Raw genomic sequence first — 10,000 nt, forward strand, 5'->3', positions numbered from 1 at the left:
GTATGAGTTATTTAACATGAAAAATATCGATTAGTTCGGATGGTGTAGTCGGTTATCACGAATCCTTAACACGGATTAGGTCGTGGGTTCGATTCCCGCTCTGAATACAAACTAATACTTTTTCCAAAGACAAATTTTCATAGTCAAAAGTTCGATTCCAGAAGAATGCAGTCTTTGAAAAAAAAAAAAGTAATTTAGCAATTTATTTAAAATTTTAATACCTTTTAAAATCATTTAATTTATATAATTTAGTTTGTTTTATTATTATATTTCATCTTATAAAAACATAAAACAAAAAAATTATTGAATTTGATGGTTAAATACTAATTAGTTAATATTTTTTTTTTTTTTTTTTTTAATAAAATGTTGGTGAAATTTTAATACACAAATCCAATAAAAAAAAAAAATTTAATAAAAAACAGCAAAGATCAAAAAAAAAATAAACAAAATAAAAAATATAAATGATAGGAATGAATTTAAAGATTTATTTTATTAAAAACATTTAGATCAATAATTATTAATTATTTTCTAAGAATATCAGCCTAAAGAGTTATTTAAAATAAAAGGCCAAGAGAAATTAAAACTGCAGTTAAACAAAATGATGAAATAATTCTTAAACTTGAGTTTGGATGATCACCATCAGCTGAAGTATCATCACCAGTTGCAGATCCAGTAGCTGAACCAGTTGAAGAAGTAGTAGCACCAGTTGAAGAAGTAGCAGAACCAGTAGTGGTTGGAACTGGTTTATCAACTTCACCAGATTGATAGTTTGAAGCACCTAATGTTGGATCCCATTCAACAGAGTTTGGTCTTTCACCTTCAAATGAATATGTGACGAATAAGGCATCTTTGTTTGAAATCATAGTTTTTAAGTCATTTGTGAAGCTACCACTTTCAGATGTTTTACCTACATTTGAGTGAACCTTGGAGGTTTGTGTACCAGCAGCTGAATTTACTTTTGCAGTTCCAACCCAATCATATGTAATTGAGAAATTTTTACCTATATCAACTGTAATTGATGGTGCACTTTTATCAGTGGCCTTGAATTTAACTGAAGCAACGAATGAAAGGAGGGCAAGTTTTGATTTTTTATCAGATGGACCAGTTGTTAAGCCACAGAATGGGATGTTTAAATTGGTTGAGGATTTGGCAGAAAATGGTGAACCTCCAAGGAGACCTCCAATGATATTACCAATGGTACTTGTTACTGAAGTGGCTACTGTTGTAACACCATTCACAATATCACAAAAAGTTGGATTCTTATTTACATTTTTATCATAGTAATTGTAAATACCAATATCGATTTTAGTTTGTGAAGCACCAATTGGATTCCCATTAACACCAACAGATTGTTCTGGTACAGTGAAGTCCATAGTGAATAAACCATTATCACTCTTAGATGAAATATAGTGTACATTAAATTCCTCACCCTTGGCATTTTTTAATTTTTTAGTTGTTGAAGTTGTTTTGTAACTATAATATTTAAGGTCAATTTTACCTACAACAGTATCTTGTCCTTGTTGGAATCCTTCAACACCATTTTCTTCAGTATATTCAACAATATAGGCTGGCATAAATCCTGTGGCAATTGCAGATACACCAAAATCAATATTCAATTGGGATAAATCTAAATTGGCATGACCCTCTAAATAAACAAATGAAACTGATGGTGGGACAGAATATAATGTTTGGTATCTGAAAATTGATGAATCAGCTTGTGCTGAAGCTGCACTATTTGAAAGAGAACCACCGATTGATGCACCTTGTAAATAAAATAGGTATGGGCTAAGGTTGATACCTGTTCCTTCAATTGTAACATCTGGTATTTTAACTTCTTTTGAAATATATTTACGATAGACATCCTTGGATCTGGTAATGTTAGAGAATACCACTTAAAAAATACAGGTAAATATTTAATTGTTAAATTTTTAAAAAGTTAAATAATACATACATTGATCAATAGTTCCAGCAAATGCCGAACCAATTAATAAAAAACATAAAAATAAAGCTTTATTCATTTTTTTTTTTTAAATTATAATTTGTTAATAATTTGAAAATTAATAAATAAAATGTTGTTTTTTTTTTTTTATTTATAGTTTTAAAATTATAACTATGGAAAATTAAAAAAAAAATGTGTTACCCAACAATTATATTCAAATAAACAAGCTCCATAGTTTTGATTATAAACAAACCAATTAATTCCAATTTTTCCAAGTTTTTAGACTTTTAAATAAATATGAAAGTATGAAATTAAAAAAAAAAAAAAAAATAAATAAAAAAAAAGTGGAAAAAATTTTAAAATCGGATTAATTCTTGGGTGCGAAAAAAAAAAAATTAAAATTTAAAAAACATTTCCCAGTCAAAACAAAAAAAAAAAAAAAACAAAAAAACAAAAAAAAAAAAAAAAAAAAAAAAATTATACTTATTTAATTAAAAAAATTTGAATGGAAATAATTTGTTAAAATAATGGTATAATAGTTTGTGGATAACAAATGTGCAATACCAATTGGTAGAAGAAGATTATTATCACCGGATCTCTTGAGCTCCAGTTTCAATCATACTATGTTCAACTTAAAGAAAAATTAGCTCACGCTCCAATTACAGTCAAAGAAGATTTAGATATTTTAGAAAAACTTCTTGTAACAAGAGCCGCAAAAAAAAAATAAAAGTAAAAAAAAAAAAATAAAAAAAAAGAGGCGAGGAATCAACCAGCTCGGCATAAAATTACTTTTCACCACTTTAATGCTGAAATTTTTACATTCGACCACCCTTATTAGTTTATTACCCTTTTTGTTTATTGTTTTTAAATGGCAAACATGTATGATTTTTTTTTTTTTTTTTTTTTTTTTTTTTTTTTTTTTTTTTTTTTTTTTTTTTTTGTATTATTAAACTAGTTGAGTCAAACAAATTAATTTGATGATTATATTCTTTTTTTTAGACTATTATTCTATTTACATGCCTTGGAATCTAATAAAATGACATGTCATTCTAAAAAATTAAAATAATCTAAACGAATCTTTCGAACCGTTTTTTTTTTGAAAAAGATATTTATTTTTCAAATTTCCAAATTTTGCCATTCTTTTTTTTATAAATATAAAAAGAAAATATTTTTAAATTTTTTTTTAAAAATATTTTTAAAAAAACAAAAACGAAATTGATAATTATAAAGTAATAATGAAATTAATAATTCAACTAATAATTTTAATTTTAACAATTAAACAATGTTTGGCATTTGAAAAATTATTTGTAAATTTAGTACCATACCAAACATCAAGTTGTTCAAAAGGTGGTGCCCAATCAAGTGGTATTGGTTTTAGTGGAATTATTGATACATGTTTAACAATTGATGCTTTAAGTAATTTTAAATTTACTGTGGGTTCAAATAAAATGATTACTTGGTCAACTTATAAAGCAAAGAATGTTTCAGAAGTAACTTGTACAACTGATAATCAAGTTTCATCAACAACTACTCCAATAGGTTCATGTGTTGCTAGTAAATCATTTGATATTGATTCTGATCTTATGCCAGTTAATCCATTCTTTTATGAAGTTTCAGTATCTGTTACTCCATTAATTCAAGATAATTCAGTTGTTAATATGTTTATGAGTGGTGAAAGTTGTACTTCAGATAATGCTTTAATTGTTGAATATATTACCGTTGGTACATTTGTATTATCTCAACAAGATAGTGGTATATTTGAATATATTTGTTCGAATGGTGTACCTGAAATTGTTGCTTGTGATTCACATAAAAAAAATTGTAAAGCTCCAACCAATGCTGCATTGGACTGTTATAATATTTCCCCATTCTTTAATGGTTCATCATTTGAATTACCATGTTCTTCTGGTTCACAACAAGGTTCAGAAAGTTGTGCACCTTTACCTTTTTCAGGTTCTAGTGCTGGTGCTAGTTCGGGTGCAGTATCAAGTGGCTCAGGTTTTTCATCTGGTTTTGTTTCACCATCAATGAAAACATCTGGTTCAACAGGTGCATATACCAATTATATTGCTAATAGTGATACAACTACTGGAAATAGTTATCAAGAATATAATAATTTAAATTCAATGAATCCAATTGTTTTGTCCTATTTAACAACTTATTGTTCAAGCAGTAATTAATTTAAAAATAAAATATTAATTTTTTTTGTTAATTAATTAATAATTTGATTGTAAAATTTATTTAGTTATTTAAATTTTTTTATTTTTAAAAATATAATTTAAATGATTTATAATTGATTGTTTTGTATATATATATAATATATTATTAGCTGTCCAATCTACTGGTACAAATGTTCAAGAAAGGTGTGAAAAATAAAAAAATTAAAATAAATTTTTTTTTTTTTTTTTTTTTTTTTTTTTTTTTTTTTTCATTAAAATTAAAATTAATTTGAATTAATTAAATTAAATTATTGCTGGGTAAACCTTAACAGATTTAAACAATAAAATCAATTAATTAATGTTAATACTTTTATATAGATGGTCTTGATTCACTAAAATCACCAAAATCATCTTTATCATTAACTAGGCCTAGTTACTGATGATTTTTCAAAACCACTCATTGTGTTGAAAAATCATCAAACCCATTATTATTTAATTAACCGAAGGTATATCTTTTACTTAGATTCTTTTTTATTCTTTATAAAATCGTTTGACTTTTTTTTTTTCTGTGCCAAAATTACCATATTAATATGGTAATTTTGGCAGAAATAAGTCCCATGCCAAAATTAATATGGTAATTTTGGCACGGGACAGTCGCATTAATAAATTATAAAATTTATAAATCAAAAGAATCAACACCTTCTATATTTGATATGATTTTTATTGACTTCTGAAAAAAAAATTCTCCTTGTACCGGTAATCTTTTAAGTTCAATACAATCAATCATCCAAACTTGTACAAAGTAAACCTTGTGTACTTTGGGCATTGTTCTTAAAAAATAAAATAGAATATAATTAAATAAATAAAAAAAAGTAAAATTTTAAAAAACAGATAATAGATAAGGCAGTCTAATTTATTTTTATTACTTTTTTAAAATATGGTTTGTTATTAATAATAAAATCTTTTAAATATTAATTTAAAATTAATAAACTTGATAAAACAATTAAAACTATTAAAAACAATGATGAAGTAGTTTTGAAAGCACTATTTGGATTTTCTTCTGGCATTGGACCATCATCAGTATAACCTGGTTCATAATTTGATGCACCTAAAGTTGGATCCCATTCAATTGAGCTTGGTCTAACACCATCAAATGAGTAAGTAATAAATAATGATTGCATATCACTGAGGAACTTTGAAATACCACCTAAACCAAATTTACTACCTTTTGAACTATCAGTAACATTTGAGAAAACTTTGGAATTTTTAGCACCATTTCCAGTGTTAACTTTAGCCTTTCCAATCCAATCGTAAGTAACTGAAAAATTTTTACCAACATCAAAAGTAACTGATGCTTCACCTTTATCATTAACCTTTAATTTAACGGCTGCAACAAATGAAAGGAGTGCAAGTTTTGATTGTTTTTTAGATGGTCCTGTTGTTCCATCACAAAGCACTGGGATATTAATGTTACTTGGTTCAACTGTTTTAGTTTCAATTGGTTCAGGTTCAACTGTATCCGATTCAATAAATGGGAATGGTAAGTCAGTAAGTATTGGTGGGATAGTTACTGGTGGGAGAGTAATTGGTGGGAGAGTAATTGGTGGGAGTGTTATTGGTGGGAGTGTTAAATCTGGAATTGATGGCATAGATGTTGCCCAATCTGGGATTTTGATATCACAGAAATCCAATTCATTTTTGTTAATTTTTTCATCATAGTAATTGTAAATACCGACATCAACTTTAGTTTGTGAAGCACTAATTGCGTTTCCATCAATACCAACTGAACGCTCTGGAATTGTAAAGTTCATTTGGAATAAACCATTTTTACTGGTTGATGTAACTTTATAAACTTTAAATGTTTTTCCATCTGATCCGGTCATATCTGCTGATTGTGAGGTGGTTTTGTAGGTATATTTACTGAGATCAACCATACCAACAACAGAGTCACCGTCAAGTTGGAATCCATCAATACCATTTTCTTCAGTGTATTCAATGATAAAAGTTGGCATAAAACCTGTGGCAATAGCTGAAATACCAAAGTTTAATTGTAGCTTTTTAATATCTAAATTGATATTACCTTCAGCATAGGAAAAGGTTAAACTTGGGAAAACGTATGGCATAGTTTGATATCTAAACAAAGAAGTATCAATTTTACCAGTTGTATTGGTTCCACTTAATGTACCACCAACAGATGCACCTACTAAAAAGAACTGGTATGGTACCAAGCCTGCTTCACCACCAAAGGAAAATTGTTTATATTCACGGAATACATCCTTCTTTCTGTTAATATTTTTAAAACTATCTAATAAATTTCAAAACAAATTATTTTAATTAATTATTTTTTTTTTTTTTTTTTTTTTTTTTTTTTTTTTTTTTTTTTTTTTTTTTTTTTTTTTTTTTTTTTTCTATAAAATACTTACTAACATCTAATGATTGAACAAAAGTTGAACAAATAAATAAAATACATAAACATAAAGCTTTATTCATTTTTTTAATTTTAAAATATAAATTATAAATTAAATTTTTTTTTTTTTTATTCTATTTATACTTTTTTAAAAACTATTAATAAATTAATCAATTTTATGTTTCAAAGACCCGCCCCATTTCCTTTTTTTTTCTTTAAAAAATTTATAAAAAACCCAAGTAGCAATCCATTTTTTTTTTTTTTTCTATTTTTAATTTTTATAATAAAATAAAAAACTGATGTTTTTTCAATTGGACAATTAAAAAAAAATTTATTTATATTTTATAAGATGTCGAGTCTTAAACTATTTTTTTTAATATTATTTTCAAAATCCAAAATTTTGGATCATTCAACTACACTTCGACCCAACCATCAAATTTTTAATAAAAAAAATTAATTTTCTTTTAAAAAAAAAAAATCAAAATAATAAATATATATAATTATTAATTAATAATAAATATTTTGCACATAAAAAAAAAAATTAAATAATTAATTAAAGAATTACAAAAACAACCCAAAAATATTAAGAAAGAAACAAAAGCAGAAACTATATTAATACAAATAAATTTTTTTTTTTTTTTATTATTTCTATCCACTTGAATTTGTGAAGGATATCTATATATTATTATTATAATTATTGTTAATTATTAATTATTATTATTGTGTGGTATGTTTGTATAGGAAGTGTTATTATTACTATTATTATTATTTTTATTATTGTTATGTTATTATTATTTATCTTTTTTTTTTTTTTTTTTTTTTTTATTATTATTATTGAAATATTCTTTTAGTTAACCAATTTTGTTTGAGTTTTTTGTCTTTCAACAATGTATTCTTTCATTTTAACAGTATCAATGGTGTTATTTGAGTTATTGGACTATATTGAAAAAAAAAAAAAAGAAAATATATTAGTAATTAAACCTTTTTTTTTTTTTTTTTTAAAAAAAAAGGGAAATAAAAAAATTAAAAATTAAAAATACCTTTAACCAAGGATGATTGAGAGCATTGGTAGCATTTAATCTTTTGCTAACATCAACAACTAATAATTTTCCAATAAAGTCTTTGGCTTCTTTAGAGATACCACCCCAATATTCTTCTGGGAATTCATAGTTGGCTTCCATAATTTGTTCAAAGATTTCTGGGACTGTATCACCGTAGAATGGTGGGAAACCACATAATAAAATATAAGTGATGACACCAATACTCCACATATCAACTTCCTTATCATAACCAGTTGCATTCAATACCTCTGGTGCAACATAACTTGGTGTACCACATGCAGTTTGCATTACAAGAGTTTGGCCAATAATTTTACTAAGACCAAAATCAGCAATAGCAACTTCCAAATGGTTTTCTTTAGATTTCAAAAGTAAATTTTCTGGCTATAAAATTTATTATTATTAATTAATAAATGTATATTTTTTTTCCTATTGTTAAATATTTCTATTATTATCATCATTATTATTATTATAATTATTATTATTATTATTATTATTATTATTATTATTATTATTATTATTATTATTATTATTATTATCATTATCATTATTATCATCATCATCATCATTATTATCATCATAATCGTCGTCATCATCATTATTTTTATTATTTTCATCGTTGTCATTTAAATTGAAAATGTGTGCTTTTATTTTTTTTCTTTTTTTTTTTTTTTAGAAAAGGGATAAAAAAAAAAAAAAATACAAACTTTTAAATCTCTGTGGACGATATTTAACCCATGAAGGTATCCAACAGCTGAAACAATCTTTTTAACTAAATTGGCGGCATCTGCTTCTGAATATGAACCTTTTTCAACAATTTTATCAAATAATTCACCACCTGTAACACTGTATTTTTATTTTGTATGGTTTTATTGTATTAGTTTATGAAAAAAAGTTGATTGAATTGATTGTGACCCACTCCCAATGGGTTTTTTTTTTTTTTTTTTTTTTTTTTTTTTTGTTTTGAGAAGTAGAATAGAAGTTAGGAAAATATACTTACAGTTCCATAACAAGGTATAATTTCTCTGGAGTATCGAATAACTCTTTTAATGCGATAATATTTGGGTGGTTAACTTTCTTTAAGATATCAACCTCCATCTTTAAATTCTTTTCATAATCTTTACCCAATTCTGATTTATTGATAACTTTGATTGCATATCTTTGTTTAGTTTGTTTATTTTCACCAAGATATACAATTGAAAAAGCACCTCTATTTTTTTTTTGTATTTTTATTTTTTTAATTTAATTAAATTAGTTGATAATTATTAAAAAAAAAAAAAGAAAAAAAAAGAAAAAAAACTGATGATATTTCATTATCACCTTTGATTGAGAAGGAAAAAATAAATTTTTTTTTTTTTTTTTTTTTTTTTTTTTTTTTTTTTTATATTATAGATGGATAATTATATTATCTTATTTTTATTTTTAACTTTTATTTATTTATTATTTATTTTATTTATAAATAGAATTCTATTTTTTATTTTATTTTATTAAATTTTGAATAATTCCATATTAAATCTTAATAATAATTATGATGATATAAAAAAAAAAAAAAAAAAAAAAAAAAAAAAGATAAAAATAGTTTACCTTCCAAGTTCCTCTTTAAATTCGTATATTTTTTCTACTTCTGTCATTTTTTTTATATTTTTATATTAATTTATTTATATATATATATATAATATATTAATGGTATAATTTGTACGTAAAATAGTAATAATTATTTTTTTAACAAAAAGTTTTTTTTTGATGTGTGTGTTTCAAACCTGTGTATATTAATAATCACACTTCAAATGATGCAATTTTTTTTTTTATAATAAATCCAAATTTTTTTAATTTTTTTTTTTTTTTTTTTAAAAAAAAAAAAATTAATTTTTTTTTATTTTTTTTAATTTTATATTTTTTTTTTTTTTAATTTTTTTTAATTTTTTTGATTGAACCCCACCACCTGAACTTTTAAGTGCTAATAATAAATTTTGAACACACCAATATTAATAAAATTTTTTAATTATTTTTTTTATTTGTACATTAAAAAATTTATTTAATTTATTTTTTATTATTTTTTTTTTTTTTTTTTGATGAAACTTTGCTGATCGCTCGATCACAGAAAAAAAAAAAATAAAAAAAATAAAAAAATAATAAAAAAATCTTTGTTTGATATTTAATTAGTATTATCATGAATAAATATTTTTTTTTTTAAAATTTTAATTCACCCCAATGTTTTTGTTTCTCAATTTGGAAATTGTCAAAAACAACAAATTTATTTAACCACCTTTTTATTTTTTTTTTTATTTTTTTTATTCCTTAAAATAATTTATTTATTTTTTTTATTTTTTTTTTATTTTTTTTATTTTTTGTATTATTTTGGTAATAAATTACAAAATAAAAAAAACAGTTGTTTGTCGACAAAACAAAAAAAAAAAATAATAATAATTATTATTAT

The 10,000-nt window shown here is 23.6% G+C and overlaps 4 protein-coding genes and 1 non-coding gene across 5 annotated transcripts; 2 read left to right on the forward strand and 3 right to left on the reverse strand.

Moving 5' to 3' along the window:
* The first annotated feature begins 33 nt into the window (after positions 1–33).
* On the forward strand, positions 34–107 carry tRNA-Val-AAC-13. Its single transcript has one exon. It is a non-coding gene; the product is annotated as a tRNA-Val (tRNA).
* A 447-nt stretch (positions 108–554) lies between these two features.
* On the reverse strand, positions 555–2,018 carry DDB_G0279953 (hypothetical protein; the record flags this gene model as incomplete). Its single annotated transcript, XM_636329.1, has 2 exons — positions 555–1,891; positions 1,952–2,018. The coding sequence occupies 2 exons, from the start codon at positions 2,016–2,018 to the stop codon at positions 555–557; spliced, it is 1,404 nt and encodes a 467-aa protein (XP_641421.1).
* Positions 2,019–3,174: 1,156 nt separating this feature from the next.
* On the forward strand, positions 3,175–4,538 carry DDB_G0279955 (hypothetical protein; the record flags this gene model as incomplete). The annotated part of the gene is made up of 2 exons (XM_636330.1): positions 3,175–4,111; positions 4,477–4,538. 2 exons carry the CDS (start codon positions 3,175–3,177, stop codon positions 4,536–4,538), a joined length of 999 nt encoding a protein of 332 aa, XP_641422.1.
* Positions 4,539–5,069: 531 nt separating this feature from the next.
* On the reverse strand, positions 5,070–6,588 carry DDB_G0279957 (hypothetical protein; the record flags this gene model as incomplete). The annotated part of the gene is made up of 2 exons (XM_636331.1): positions 5,070–6,403; positions 6,522–6,588. The coding sequence occupies 2 exons, from the start codon at positions 6,586–6,588 to the stop codon at positions 5,070–5,072; spliced, it is 1,401 nt and encodes a 466-aa protein (XP_641423.1).
* A 764-nt stretch (positions 6,589–7,352) lies between these two features.
* mlkA (myosin light chain kinase) lies at positions 7,353–9,194 on the reverse strand (the record flags this gene model as incomplete). Its single annotated transcript, XM_636332.1, has 5 exons — positions 7,353–7,442; positions 7,546–7,947; positions 8,271–8,409; positions 8,564–8,773; positions 9,148–9,194. The coding sequence occupies 5 exons, from the start codon at positions 9,192–9,194 to the stop codon at positions 7,353–7,355; spliced, it is 888 nt and encodes a 295-aa protein (XP_641424.1).
* Positions 9,195–10,000: the final 806 nt, after the last annotated feature.

This window comes from Dictyostelium discoideum, assembly GCF_000004695.1.
Source record: "Dictyostelium discoideum AX4 chromosome 3 chromosome, whole genome shotgun sequence".
Classification (NCBI taxonomy): domain Eukaryota; phylum Evosea; class Eumycetozoa; order Dictyosteliales; family Dictyosteliaceae; genus Dictyostelium; species Dictyostelium discoideum.